The sequence below is a fragment of the Schistocerca piceifrons genome, chromosome 4, assembly GCF_021461385.2.
Source record: "Schistocerca piceifrons isolate TAMUIC-IGC-003096 chromosome 4, iqSchPice1.1, whole genome shotgun sequence".
NCBI lineage: Eukaryota > Metazoa > Arthropoda > Insecta > Orthoptera > Acrididae > Schistocerca > Schistocerca piceifrons.
In genome coordinates, this window is record NC_060141.1 from 474,670,783 (window position 1) to 474,686,950 (window position 16,168).

At 41.3% G+C, this 16,168-nt stretch overlaps 1 protein-coding gene across 1 annotated transcript in view; it reads right to left on the reverse strand.

Annotated features, from left to right (window-relative positions):
* The window catches only part of LOC124795926 (fibulin-2-like), a 115,647-nt gene that overhangs the window by 12,212 nt on the left and 87,267 nt on the right, over nt 1-16,168 (reverse strand). Inside the window, exons 7-8 of the mRNA XM_047260007.1 lie at nt 11,778-11,921; nt 3,338-3,475 (exon numbers count right to left, since the gene is read on the reverse strand). Of these exons, the coding sequence (XP_047115963.1) occupies nt 3,338-3,475; nt 11,778-11,921 (282 nt within the window). The remainder of the gene's footprint in view (nt 1-3,337; nt 3,476-11,777; nt 11,922-16,168) is intronic.

A 16,168-nucleotide genomic window follows, 5' to 3' on the forward strand; every position in this document is an offset into this window, starting at 1 on the left:
TTCCAGTACTTACACAGCCCTCCATGAACAGAACTAAACACACCAGTATAGGCTGACGATATTACACAAACACGTGCTAAAAAGCAAAACACAGCGGCTAGTCTTGATACAATTACCTATCGCCACCTCAAGGAAAGTCCCAGAGCCTGTCATGAAACCTTTGCCATCCTTCACACCTTTACAATACCATTCTGTACACAGTTTCTTACCAAGAGCAGTGGAAAACATCTCAAGTTCTCCTCTTCCTGAAACATGATGAGCCACCCTCGCAAACATCAGCATATCAACCTTGCAGCCTCGGGTCAGTTTTCAGCAAAATTTTTGAAACTATTCTTACTCATCGAATCCATCAGCACCTTACAGCCCACCTACCCTTTCCCAATACCAAGTGTTGCTTTTGTCCCAACTATTACATCGACGACCAAATTCTTTACCTTAATCACCTGATTTCACATAAATTGAATAAATGGAAGTCCGCCATATTTGTCTCCCTTGATATCCAAAAAGTCTTCGCTTGGGTATGGGATTCTGCCCTGATCTTCAAGCTACAAACATATGCATTCCTACTTAACGATGCCCGCCTAATAGGATTCTTCCTTCAACACTGTCCTACATATGTCACAATCAACCATGCCTGCTCCCACATCCTCCACCTTGCTGCAGACGTGCCTCAAGGCTCTGTCCTTTCACCTAGCCACTCATCATACCCTTCAACTCTACGATGCCTCACTCCAACTTCTAATCGAGTGGTGTAACATGTGGAAACTCGAAGTACATCCACACGAAAGCCAAGCCACCATCTCTGGTCGCACCACTTGGCGTTTCCGTCTTCCAGGTTACCGTCTCCCCCTAAGAGTAACACAGAAAAGTATTTAGAGATATCTCTCGACAGAAAACTAACTTTGAATGCACGTCTCCTTATCATCCAATACAGAGCCTAAGCTACAAAAACTACTGACAGATCGCACCTGAGGTCTACATCCTTCTACCATTATCCACACATATAAGTCCCTCATCCACCCCATCTTAATCTACACCCACGTTGCCTGGATGCCTGCCTCGCCTAAATTCTATAGTCCCTTGAAATACTAAAAAAAAGTGCCCTTCACCTCGCCTTCTGCATCCGCCTATCTTCCCCACCGAGGATCCTGTAGCAATTCATCCACTTCCCACACCTTATTCTATTTATAGAGAATCTTCCGATCTAATACATTAATCGCAGAACACAGTTCCAACACTCAGTTTCCCACCCACCAATAACCTATCTAGATACCCTGTCGCACTATCAGATCCATATTTTACCTTCCATGCACGTCCATGCCTTATCCATCCTCCAACTTTCTCTCCTCAACAATGAAATCCGTCCAGAGATATAACCCCCTACCTAACCATAATCACAACGCTCCCTCCCCCCCCCCCACACCATACTCCCATTTTCTTCTTCCTCCTTCATCCAACTTGGTGACTTTTAATTATACCTGCCCCCTAATCATACTCATCATTGTACCTTCATCATGATGGTTTCTTCCTGTGTATCCTAGCATCACCATTACATCATGGCATCATTCACATTCATCATTTTTATATTTTAACTGTAATAAAAATCGTCAAACGAGTTTTAAAAACAACTTCTACTTCCCATCTATGTGTATTTTACAAAATCTTCGTTTATTGTCATTTGTTTTTATCTCAAAATCATCATTATCATCCACCTACCTATTGATTAGAAAAACATATTTTTTGTCAACTTTTATAGATTTTAACCATCTGCAATTATGGTTTGTGTAATCCTTGGCTATAGAACGGTTTTTATCTGCTGACAGCCCGCCCCCGTTGAGGGGGGGATTGAAATAACAATAAAGAAAAAAAGTCACATATGTGAAACTGGTGAACCGGTCCGTAAATGAATTTTTGTAGTCAGTAGTGTAAATATATCTGAAGATATTTTTGGCCCCATTTTACGCAACCCAGGTATTTTAGATATGCAAATCTTGCAAACAGAACTTTTTGGTAAATGATTAGGATGTTTATGAGCGCAGCCAAAATGGGGCTTAACTCTTTCGTTTTATTGGTGACTAAAACATTAGGTTCTTATGGCAGGGTAGGGGAGGGAATTGGTACATTATGCAGTGCGTTTGCTTATGCAACTTTATGTAAATATTATGGAAATAATGCATCTAGATGGCATTTTTACACTTCATTTTAACACTAGATTATAACTTGCTAGAAGTGTAGAGCACAACTGATGTAGTTCTACAATGATGGATTTTTTATATTTCTTTATTTATAGGGTATTTCATCTTAATATTTCGCTGTGATTCGATGGAACGAGAAAGACAGGGCGGTGAAGGGGCTTTTAGTTTCCCACCAACACAACTGAGCTATTTCCGCTATCCTGAATTTTTGATTCGTTGTTTAATTTTTAATAATTCAATGTGGTTCTTTTGAGATAGGGGCGAGGATGGGACAGGGGGAGGGGAGGATGTGTGACTTGTAATGTGATGGCTGTGTTTATCACGTGATAAAGGAGGGGCTATGGACGCCGCCAACTCGGCTTCTGAGGTCAGTGACCTTGGTAATGAGATGTAAACAAATTACTACTTCATGACCTGGAAAAAATGAGCCAAAATACTCATAGACATTCTACTGAGCATACTTGAAGGAGGCTATGGGATGAGTATCAAATGAGTTATTTGGCTGCAAATAAGTAAGAAATAAAGAGGATTGCATACGGGCTGAACATCAGTGTCAGCAGTGAAATGTTGGAAAACCGTAACTACGATAAATTATTCACTTTGGTTTATGAATTAAGAATTCGCTCTTAAATCTGTGCACTATTACGAAATTAGCATGTCTTTTCGTGCAAAATATTGAAAAGTGTCGCATACTTACACTAATTTTTTTTGAAATATTTTCAACAGTTAGTTACTATACACTGTGAGGTCCTGTATTTACTGCATCTCGAGAAACTCCCTGTGTGATAGAGACGTCATTCTAAACAACGGTGCGAGATCCGGTGACCACCAGCGATGCGTTGTCACCCACATACTGTGTTGTTGAAGACTTATGAGTATTTTCAACGCATACAAGTAAAAACAGATCTGACGTGACCATGAAGCACAGCAGTATATTGCAACAGTGCAGATATAGACAGAGAATTCTGCAACATAAGAGTTACCTGCGGCATAGATCTACGTTCTTCTTCCAACACGGAAGTCACCTAATTTAGAGTGTTTTAAACTCGATGTAATTTAAATTGCAAGAAGACAGGAAAAAATTGGTTTATTGCCCACACTTTTAATAAAACACAACAGTTTCAGAAAGCACCTAGGCTTACCTTTAACTGGCCAGCAGAAATTTCTCTCTTCGACGAAGCGGAAGCCGTCGTCGCAGGCGCATTTGTAGTCCTTACAGACGGCATTCCCGAAGGAAAAGCAGTTTGCGTTCTCGGCGCAGCTGTAGTTCATCTTACGAGCTGTAGGAATTCAGAGGGATAGTATTAGTAACTTACAATGGATGTAAGACAAAAACAGCTCCCAGGCGTCTCACTTACAATAAATAATGCTACTAGTAACTTCATCTTTGAGCTACTAGAATGTGTCTAGCAAAATACACTGTCTCAATCAGAGAAACTTTGGCGTGTAGGTAGTGTTAACGAAAATCGCCACAAGACACTGGACCATCTCCGCTGTTGTTCTTCGGGTACTAATCAGTCTTCGTCGAAAAACCTATGATCGATACTGACATACGTTCAATTTACACATGTTGATACAATATACCGTCCTATCATGTTCTTTTATCTATTGTACACTATCTGATCAAAATTGCCCGGACACCTGTTAATAAACGCTAACATGTGGTGTGTCCATCCTTCACCCTTATGACGTCTTGAAGACTGCTGGGGACACTTTCAGTGAGTTGTCTGAACGTCTATGGAGGAATGGCAGCCAATTCTTCCTCAAGAGCCGAAACCAGAGAAGGTAGTGTTGGGGACTTACGCCTAAGATGTTCCATTGGGTTTAGGTTGGGACTCTGGACACAGCAGTCCACTTCAGGGGCGTTATTGTCCACAAACCATTGCCTCAAAGATGTTGCTTTATGATGGTTTATTACCATGTTGATAGGACGATTCGTTGTCTCCGAACTTTTCCACTAGTGTACACAATACACAAAGCTGTAAAATGTATTCATAGCCTTACCCACTAAGCGTTTTCTTAAGGAAATAAGAGCACCGAATCCTAACCACGGAAAACATCCCCATACGGTAACAGCATCACCCCCTCTCTTCACTATTTCAAATTATGTCAGGCAAACTTCTCCAGACATTCGCCAAACCCAAACCATTCCATCGGATTTCCACAGAGTATAGCGTGATTTCTCACACCCAAATCACTCATGTGCAGCTATCACCTATCCAGAGGCGTCGCTCTTTACGCCACTTCAAGTCTCACTAAACACTGAGTACAGGAATATGTGGCTTATGAGGAATTGCTCGGTCTTTCTACACCTATGTTTTCAACTCTCTGCGCACAGTCACTGTGCTAGCTGGACTGCCGGTAGCACTATTGAGCTGACGAATGGTTTCCTATGCTGATTTCGTGCAATTTTGTACAACCATATTCCACAATACTTAACGGTCCCTGTACGTCAGCACATCCACATTCTTGGCCTCGTCTCAGCTGAGATTCTACCTCGCGTATTCACTTCAGTCACATGACTAGCACTCGTCTCGGGGAGTTTTAGAAGGGTTGAGATGTATCTGATGGATTTGTTACTTAGGTGACATCCAGTGACAAGTCCACGTTCGAAGCCAGTGAGCTCTCCTTGTAACTGTTTCTCCACCAATTATACAACACTCCGAGCCTCCTTCTGATGGCATCTGTTCTTTCGGACATATCGTTAAGGCTAACCTGCTGATGACCTTCAATGCGGATGCACACGAATTGCTTGAATTCTTGGGGGATTCGGTGGATTGTCTGCCACGAGTAATGGGTATAATGACAGGCGCGCTACGAATGTAGTGTGTGGACTTTTTTTTTTTTTTGGTCATCAGTCTACTGACTGGTTTGATGCGGCCCGCCTCTCACTAGCTATGAATGAGCAGTTTAGTATGGAGGAGTTGAAGGAGGAACAGGACTTAATATCCCGTCGGCGACGACGTCATTATGGCCGGTCGGTCGTAAGCTCGGATGGGACCAGGAGATCGACCGTGTCCATTCAAAGGAACTCTCATGACATTCACCGTAATCGATGTAGCGAAATTGTGGCAAACATGTCTGGATGGCAGCATGGGGATTTGGGCTGTAGTCTTCCCGAGTACTAGTCCAGTGTCTTATCAATGCGCCATCCTCGTCAGCTTGTAAGTTGCCTCTTCAATGCCAACTTTCAATATTTCAATAATTTTCTTTCAGTAAATCGCGAACTTGTCATTGCTTAAACTTTGGAAAGATATTCTGCAACCAGTATCAACACCATACAGCATAGCTATCCCTTAGAGGTGTTGTGGCGGATGAGTGATCATCTCTGGCGGTTCCGGGAGATTTCAACCAATCAGTGTGCTGATGGTTAGGAGTCTACGCTTGCGGATAGCCTTGTTCGTGGGCACTTGTTATTGCTGGACGGCGACGCTGGCGGCTAGATGGGGAGATATCGGATCGGCAGTGTTGGTGAGAAAGTTACGTTTTCGTGGTTATTCGAAGTTGTTGCTCATAGGCAAGATTTTGCTGTCAAATATTTACTGTGGTGTTCGCATCCCACAACTTACTTTTCACTAATTTCACTTGCTAAGCTCTGAATGATTTACTATCATGAACTGGTATCCATGTGCATGGAGTAATGAAATTTCCCTGTCTTTATGAATTTTTTAGGCTTGGAGCTGGCTACAGTTTCGTGTTCCTGTCGCTCAGTCCGAAACGTTATGTAACCAACTCATTCTCTCCATCATTTCAGCTCATTTTATGATATTCTTTGAATAGCGATTATATACGGTATAAGAGTCTATGTGATTGCGGACACTTTCATTTGCACGTATTTCTCGGAAACGTAGTGGCTTGTGACCTATTTTACTTGAATTGGAATCAATTGTTCAATCTGATTGCATACAGTGTTCTTCATTTTCATTCTTCTAAATCATCTACTGAATATTTACATACATTTTCGTGTGTACTTTGTCTGTCTCCGTTTCATGTTCACGTGCGGCCAGTTATTCACATTTGCCTGCCAGATTGTTGCACCTGACAAAGCTACCGAATTATCTCTGTTCTCAGATTTATAGTGTTTTTACATGTATTTCCAACTGTGAAGGTAGGTTTTAACTATGTCGCTGATTGAATAAATCATGTGGTTGATTCTGCGAAGTTTGTGTGTTCAAGTTCCACAAAGTAAATTACAGGGAGTGTTATGTTGATGTGTCCAGTTTTACTTAATACGTCATGCATTTTCAAATCTTCCGAAGTACATAGTATTCAGATGACTTTGATACTTATTGTCAGCAATTATTTAGTTTTCATATTTAACTACTGCTAGTACAGAGAGGGATCTCGATCACCATTGCACAGTAGGTGTCGACTATGAGTTGGCCACTCTTACGCTTCAGTAATTCTGATACGGTCAACGAGTGATTTTCAAGTAAAATTTTGTTCAGTTATTCATACTGTGCCTACATTCATTAAGTTGAGCGATTTATGTAAGTATGAGCTAACGATTCAATTTCTTTTTCATTATCGAAGTGAGATAGCCCTCCATAATTTATTAGTTTGTCATGAATTTGATTATAACGAGACATAGTTTCAATAAACCAGGTGTTAAGTTTATTTGTGCTTGTACTTCAATTACTAAATAGAGTAGCCACTTTTCAAGCTTTTCGGAGACAGAAGACAAGGCCGCCGTAGCTCCTTCGCGGTCTCACACACATCCGTGCCCGAGGCAAGATTCGAACCTGCGACCGTTCCGGATTGAAGCGCCTAGAGCCGCTCGGCCACAGCGGCCGGCCTTTCTGTATCAAGGAGAATCTTTGAAGGAGAAGAAGCCGTTTAAATTTTCGGCGGGTTCTAACGGTTTCCAGTCTGGACAAATTGCTCAGTTCTCTCATTACCACAGCATCACAGATCATATTCGGGGACACTGCTCTGCACAATGAAAGGAATCTGGCTATGATTGTCTCTTTACTCCCAGACATTCTTTGGGCGGGCAAATCTGCACGTATAGCTGTACAGACATGCCGATTACGAGGTGCCACACAAAAGTTCCTGAAATACACAACTCAATAAAATTACACTTTGCCTGGATATTATTTACCACCATCACCTTATCACCTTCGAAATAGTGTCTCCTTGGGGTGGTGGGGGAAAGAGGGGGGCGGGGGTTATACACAGCTCCGAGTGGTTTCTTCATGATCTGAGAGTTCCTTGGAACGTATTTTTCGTGATACTATTCAGTATCACTCGCTATTCTGTCTGAATACTTACAGGAGTAGTTGGAACAAATGAAGATGTGTGCGGGCTCTAAGTGGGCCCTCTTTCAGGGCGACCACACAAATTTTGATTGACATTACTCCTCAGGCACTGTCATTTTGACAGAATTTATTCACGGTATAATGCGCATGAATCCACCTTTTGTCTAAATAAACTATTGGTACTTTCACATTTAATGCTGCCAGCCTTTTTTTGAAACGAAGTCGTGTTATTAAACAAATGGTATATTGTGGTACCTTTTAAAAACAAATTTCGTGGAAAGTACGAGTGATTTTACCCTAGAAAAGCGGACGAAGTGAATATTCTTATCTATCAAAATACCAATAGTTTTTCAGGAGTGAGATGACCATGTGCGAACGATGCTGAACTGATACGCATGGGATTTGCAGTTTGATAAAAGTCCTGTGAAAATTTGATTTTTGTTGGCGTCGAAATTGTCTGGTGAATGCAGCCTGAAGTAAGAGAGATGTCCGCTCTATTTACGTTACACGACGATTTACCGTTGCCTTATTAACATGTGAAAAAACATTGCAGAAAGCTAATGACATAAGACTTCCCTCTTAAATTAAAAGTAAATGCCATTGTGAAATAGTGTCCTTCATACAGTGTTCATTGTACTCGGAAAAATTTATGTAATCTACGTTTCTATGGAATCACACTAAAAATCATTTCAGAATAAAAACCGTCTTGGTTACGAAGTTTCATCCTTTTGAGGCATCAACAGCTGGATATGTAACTCAACCGTCATAAAGCCTTATAAAATTGGAAATAGATAGCGCGATAGTTATTAACCTTCTTCTCAACGTCTTTGTAATAGTCAAACGTAATATCGCATCCTAGATAACTGAAGCGGGATAATTGTTCTAAAATATTATTAGTTATTATGATTTTCTATCTGACTGAATTCTCTCCTTTGAAAGCCATTATCTCTGTCTTATTTTCAGATATAGTTGTGACAGTTCGCGTTTGGGCTAAATTTAGTCACCGCTCTTTGTTAATTATCTTCTGTTTCCTGTATAATTATCTGCTCATCAGTATATAACAGAGTATTTGATTCCTAGCCCTATTTCATCATTAACTTCTTAACTAGATCGTCCATATATAAAGTAAATAGACTGTGTGACGAACTGCACCCTTGTAGAACGCCTTGATTTATTAAAATTTCATAAGATTTTTTGAACCTGAAGTTATAACTATTGTTAGTATTTACAAGTAGACTCTTTAAGGTATTAATAAGGTGTTTAGGAATGCCTTTTATTTCCAATATTATCCAGAAAAGGGTCTTTTTACCGTATCAAAGTCTTTCTCATAATCAATAAATGCCAAATTCCGACTTTTTCAATAATTTTTCTTATTATAAATATATTATCATTGCAAAATTGTTCTTCTGAGATTATTACATCAGCAATAGTTTTTAATCACTGAGTAAGAATTTTCCCATAAATTTTATACCCTGAATTCCTCGATATCTCGAGTATTTCCTATTGACTTTTTAAAATACAGAAATAACTTAAGCTTTACTCCCCAAGCCATCTTACGCTTGTTCTGTTCTTCAGGTATGGAACAGTTCTTCCAACAAATATGTAAAAAAATGAAGGAAACAAGATTCTAAAATAATTCATTCGTATTTGCTTAATTCAGCATTAATTCTATGTAGGGCAGTAGCTTTTCTATTTTTTTTGTCAAATGTAAGACTGCTTTTAATTATTTTATTTCTATGTGATGTACAGAGTTGTTATAAGTATGTTATAGAATAACTCTCTGCCCTATCTTCATCATACTATAAATTTCTGTAATGATATATCCATTGATGTTGTGTTATCATATTAATGTCTGCAGTAACTTTCTCCGTTTTACTGATATGCTTCATAAAGCTTAAACGACACATTCTGTCTTCCATAAATACCATGTTCAACATTAGCAATGAATTTGTCCCAGGATTCACTGTGGTATCCTTTTATTAATTCTTTGTTTTTTTTCTATTTATGTATTTTCCAGTCTTCATTTGTTCGTGCTTGTAAAAATTTTGTTTTTATTTAATAGTATTGGCTATTTCTGTACTCCATATTTTCAGACTCCTTTTCCAGTATGATACTTTAGTTTTGCCTAGTATCTCATTAGCTATTTTCAACTTTGATTTTAATCTTTGTGATTCTTGTTCCATAAAAACACGGGAGAACTGCCGGATGTCAGTAACGTCCTGCCACGATATTTCGGCGCAGAGTCTTCTGGCCATCTTCAGGTGAGTGTCACTGAAGTAGTACTGGCGAGTACGCTTTTTTGTTCCTTTATTGTATTTCAGTTCCCCATAGGGGTGGGCTGGCAGCAGCATACGCACTGCTCTTCAGCCGAAAGACATAGAACAAACAATAGAAGACATTTAAAAATATACAAAGGAGAAAACATGGTGAACATAGGTATAAAAAAGGGGGAACATCATGGAAGACAATAGACAGAGAGAGTACGCTCTGAGCTCTGCTATTCAAAGCCATACTGAGGTGACATTGCGCATGCGCTGCTCAGTGTGCGCGTTCATAACAACTCAGTGCGCTGCGCCTCGCGCCCTCCACGGTGAAAGCTTGGCGTATCGATATCAGGTCGATTTTCATCTTTATGCAGATAACTACGTCGTCTACGAAGTTTCTCTATAACAGGAGTCCAAGCAGAGTTTAGCTGATAACCGCTATCACGATCGATGAGAGTCTCGTTGTCAGACAATCTTATTTCCACAGATTCATTGATAATCGAGCTCCAAAAGTTTGATGTATGGACCAAAATTTTTGTGTCGTTGTAATTCATGGAGTGGTCTGTGGTAATACAATGTTCGGCGATTGCGGACTTGGTGGGTTGGAGAAGGCGAGTATGCTGTTGGTGTTCCACAATGCGTTCATGCACAGTTCGTGTTGTTTGCCCTATATATGATTTGCCGCATTCACACGGAATCTTGTAAACACGTGATTTACGCAGGCCCAAGTCGTCTTTAACGGATCCCATCAGTGATGAAATTTTGGAAGGAGGCCGAAAGATGACTCTCATTTGATACTTTCTCAATATTCTGCCTATCTGAGAAGAAATATTCCCAATAAATGGTAGATAAGCAGTCGACCTGAAGGCCTCTTCTTCTTACGTGTTCCATCGCTTGTAGGTCTGCATCACTCTGTTCGCTTGCCTAGTTGAAAAGCCATTCTTCAGAAATACTTTTTTCGGGTGTTCCAGTTCCGCTTGAAGACGGTCGGCGTCAGAGGTGGTATGGCCACTGTGGAGTAAGGTTTTGAGAACGCCCATTGTTTGTGCTGGATGGTGGCAACTAGTAACTTGCAGATACAGGTCTGTATGAGTGGGCTTTCTGTACACCGAGTGACCAAGTGTGCCATCACTCTTACGTCGCACTAAGACGTCTAAAAATGGGAAGCAACCGTCTTTCTCCATCTCCATGCTAAACTTAATGTTTTCATGTATGGAGTTCATGTGACGTAAAAATTCTTGGAGACGGTCCAAACCATGGGGCCACTCTATAAATGTGTCGTCAACGTATCGCCAAAATACTGTGGGTTTAAAGTGACAGAGTCGAGTGCTCTCTCCTCAAAATCTTCCATAAAAAGATTGGTCACCAGGGGAGACAAAGGACTTCCCATAGCGACACCGTCAGATTGTTCGTAAAATTTGTTGCTAAATATAAAATATGTAGAGGGGAGAGTGTGCTCAAACAACGTTGTAATATCAGCACCAAACATATTTCCAATGAGGTGTAGTGAGTCCACAAGAGGCACCTTTATGAAAAGAGAAACCACATCAAGACTGATCAATAAGTCGTTACTTTGCAGCTGTAGTGACTGAAATCGGCTGATAAATCACTGGAATTCTTTATGTGATGTGAACACATGCCTATCACTGGTTTGAGCAAAGATGCCAAAAATTTTTCTGGGTCTTAAGTGGCTGCTCCAATGTTACTCACAATTGGACGTAACGGCACATTTTCCTTGTGGATCTTAGGTAGTCCATATAGCCTAGGTGGAACTGAACTGTTTGGTTTCAGTCTCCTGATAACCTCCTTCGGTAGAGAACTATTTTATAAAAGTTCTGCTGTTTTTCACACCACTCGGCTCGCGGGATCCTTGTGATTCTTCTTCAATATTGTCTTGGTTTCAACCATTTGAATTTTATATGAGGAGATTTTCGGACTCCAGAAAATTCGTAATAGATCATAAAACACGTTCAAAAATGTAGCGAGACGTCCGAGCCGCTGAACGGGCCAAAGTGTGGCTGACGAAGCATGTTTTTCTTAAGGAGAGGAGAGGCACTCACCGAGTCGGCAGAAGTTGTTGACGGGGTCGGGCGCCCAGCGCGGCCCGCAGTGGCAGGTGGCGCTCCGGGAGCTGTCCGTGACGCCGCAGCGCGCCCCGGCGATGTGCGAGCAGTCGGCGTCCGCCGTGCACGACTCCCCCAGCTCTGCGAAAAACGTACACACTTACCGTCTACATCACTAACCGTTAACATCCCTTCAGCTTCCAGTGTGCATCAGGGTGTTTAAAACCTATGCGGCTCGGGCTACACGTGCACCTGATAGTGATGAAATGGCGTTGTGAAAATGGCACCTGAGTGTGCCGACGTGGTTTGAAATGATCACCCTTCTATCCCAGCTGACTATGTTGACCGTTGTCTAAAGTGTCAAATTCTTTTCTGCTGCAGGCTTCAATTGCCCTGTCCTCACGCTGCACAGCAGTGATGGTGGCCAAGAACGGTTAAAATTAAGGACAGGACTACATTAAATATAAACTGTCTGACAAAAACGTTGAGCGATCAGAAGGGGAAGAGGAAACGAAACGAAACTTATTTACTTGGGGGGAGGGAGTGAGTTCAAAAATGGTTCAAATGGCTCTGAGCACTATGGGACTTAACATCTATCAGTCCCCTAGAACTCAGAACTACTTAAATCTAACTAACCTAGGGACATCACACACATCCATGACCGAGGCAGGATTCGAACCTGCGACCGTAGCGGTCACGCGGTTCCAGACTGAAGCGCCTAGAACCGCACGGTCACACCGGCCGGCCGGAGGGGGTGAGTGATGTTATTTCAGGTTTTAAGAAATTGAGTCAGATATGAAAGACCTTCGCAGTATGAGCCCTCTTATCAGTGTAACTTACTGCCATTTAACCATCGGACAGAGTCCCGTATGGACGACATAGTAATAAGCATCCCTGTCGTAGGGAACAAACGTAAAGATTTGAAAGCAAATAAATCACCACGTTCGGATGGAACCCCAATTCGATTTTACAGAGAGTAGTCTACGGCATTGGCCCCTTACCTAGCTTGCATTTTTCATGAATCTCTCGCCCAGCACAAAATTCCAAGCGACTGGAAAAAGCGCAAGTGATTCCAGTATATAATAAGGGCCAACGGGGACCCGCAAAATTACAGACCTATATCCCTAACTTCCGTTTGCTGCAGAATGGTTCAAATGGCTCTGAACACTATGGGACTTAACATCTGAGGTCATCAGTCCCCTAGAACTTAGAACTACCTAATCCTAACTAACCTAAGGACATCACACACATCCATGCCCGAGGCAGGATTCGAACCTGCGACCGAAGCGGTCACGCGGCTCCAGAATGTAGCGCCTAGAACCGCACGGCCACACCGGCCGGCTGCTGCAGAATCCTTGGACGTATTCTGAGTTCGAATATAACAAACTTTCTTGAGACTGAGAAGTTTACTACCGCGAATGAGCATGGTTTGAGAAAGCATCGCTAGAGCGAAACTCAGCTTGCCCTTTTCTCGCATGATATACTGCGAACTATGGGTGAAGGCATGCAGCTTTACTGTATGATTACATGATGATGGCGTCCTCTTGGGTAAAATATTCCGGAGGTAAAATAGTCCCCCATTCGGATCTCCGGGCGGGGACTACTCAAGAGGATGTCGTTATCAGGAGAAAGAAAACTGGCATTCTACGGATCGGAGCGTGAAATGTCAGATCCCTTAATCGGGCAGGTAGGTTAGAAAATTTAAGAAGAGAAATGGATAGGTTAAAGTTAGATATAGTGGGAATTAGTGAAGTTCGGTGGCAGGAGGAACAAGACTTCTGGTCAGGTGACTACAGGGTTATAAACACAAAATCAAATAGGGGTAATGCAGGAGTAGGTTTAATAATGAATAGGAAAATAGGAATGCGGGTAAGCTACTACAAACAGCATAGTGAACGCATTATTGTGGCCAAGATAGATACGAAGCCCACACCTACTACAGTAGTACAAGTTTATATGCCAACTAGCTCTGCTGATGACGAAGAAATTGAAGAAATGTATGATGAAATAAAAGAAATTATTCAGATTGTGAAGGGAGACGAAAATTTAATAGTCATGGGTGACTGGAATTCGAGTGTAGGAAAAGGGAGAGAAGGAAACATAGTAGGTGAATATGGATTGGGGGACAGAAATGAAAGAGGAAGCCGCCTTGTAGAATTTTGCACAGAGCACAACATAATCATAACTAACACTTGGTTTAAGAATCATGAAAGAAGGCTGTATACATGGAAGAACCCTGGAGATACTAAAAGGTATCAGATAGAATATATAATGGTAAAACAGAGATTTAGGAACCAGGTTTTAAATTGTAAGACATTTCCAGGGGCAGATGTGGACTCTGACCACAATCTATTGGTTATGACCTGTAGATTAAAACTGAAGAAACTGCAAAAAGGTGGGAATTTAAGGAGATGGGACCTGGATAAACTAAAAGAACCAGAGGTTGTACAGAGATTCAGGGAGAGCATAAGGGAGCAATTGACAGGAATGGGGGAAATAAATACAGTAGAAGAAGAATGGGTAGCTTTGAGGGATGAAGTAGTGAAGGCAGCAGAGGATCAAGTAGGTAAAAAGACGAGGGCTAGTAGAAATCCTTGGGTAACAGAAGAAATATTGAATTTAATTAATGAAAGGAGAAAATATAAAAATGCAGTAAGTGAAGCAAGCAAAAACGAATACAAACGTCTCAAAAATGAGATAGACAGGAAGTGCAAAATGGCTAAGCAGGGATGGCTAGAGGACAAATGTAATGATGTAGAGGCCTATCTCACTAGGGGTAAGATAGATACCGCCTACAGGAAAATTAAAGAGACCTTTGGAGATAATAGAACGACTTGTATGAATATCAAGAGCTCAGATGGAAACCCAGTTCTATGGAAAGAAGGGAAAGCAGACAGGTGGAAGGAGTATATAGAGGGTCTATACAAGGGCGATGTACTTGTGGACAATATTATGGAAATGGAAGAGGATGTAGATGAAGACGAAATGGGAGATATGATACTGCGTGAAGAGTTTGCAGAGCACTCAAAGACCTGAGTCGAAACAAGGCCCCCGGAGTAGACAATATTCCATTGGAACTACTGACGGCCGTGGGAGAGCCAGTCCTGACAAAACTCTGCCATCTGGTGAGCAAGATGTATGAAACAGGCGAAATTCCCTCAGACTTCAAGAAGAATATAATAATTCCAATCCCAAAGAAAGCAGGTGTTGACAGATGTGAAAATTACCGAACTATCAGTTTAATAAGTCACAGCTGCAAAATACTAACACGAATTCTTTACGGACGAATGGAAAAACTAGTAGAAGCCAACCTCGGGGAAGATCAGTTTGGATTCCGTAGAAACACTGGAACACGTGAGGCAATACTGACCTTACGACTTATCTTAGAAGAAAGATTAAGAAAAGGCAAACCTACGTTTCTAGCATTTATAGACTTAGAGAAAGCTTTTGACAATGTTGACTGGAATACTCTCTTTCAAATTCTAAAGGTGGCAGGGGTAAAATACAGGGAGCGAAAGGCTATTTACAATATGTACAGAAACCAGATGGCAGTTATAAGAGTCGAGAGACATGAAAGGGAAGCAGTGGTTGGGAAGGGAGTAAGACAGGGTTGTAGCCTCTCCCCGATGTTGTTCAATCTGTATATTGAGCAAGCAGTAAAGGAAACAAAAGAAAAATTCGGAGTAGGTATTAAAATTCATGGAGAAGAAATAAAAACTTTGAGGTTCGCCGATGACATTGTAATTCTGTCAGAGACAGCAAAGGACTTGGAAGAGCAGTTGAATGGAATGGACAGTGTCTTGAAAGGAGGATATAAGATGAACATCAACAAAAGCAAAACAAGGATAATGGAATGTAGTCTAATTAAGTCGGGTGATGCTGAGGGAATTAGATTAGGAAATGAGGCACTTAAAGTAGTAAAGGAGTTTTGCTATTTGGGGAGCAAAATAACTGATGATGGTCGAAGTAGAGAGGATATAAAATGTAGGCTGGCAATGGCAAGGAAAGCGTTTCTGAAGAAGAGAAATTTGTTAACATCCAGTATTGATTTAAGTGTCAGGAAGTCATTTCTGAAAGTATTCGTATGGAGTGTAGCCATGTATGGAAGTGAAACGTGGACGATAAACAGTTTAGACAAGAAGAGAATAGAAGCTTTCGAAATGTGGTGCTACAGACGAATGCTGAAGATTAGATGGGTAGATCACATAACTAATGAGGAAGTATTGAATAGGATTGGGGAGAAGAGAAGTTTGTGGCACAACTTGACCAGAAGAAGGGATCGGTTGGTAGGACATGTTCTGAGGCATCAAGGGATTACCAATTTAGTATTGGAGGGCAGCGTGGAGGGTAAAAATCGTAGAGGGAAACCAAGAGATGAATACACTAAG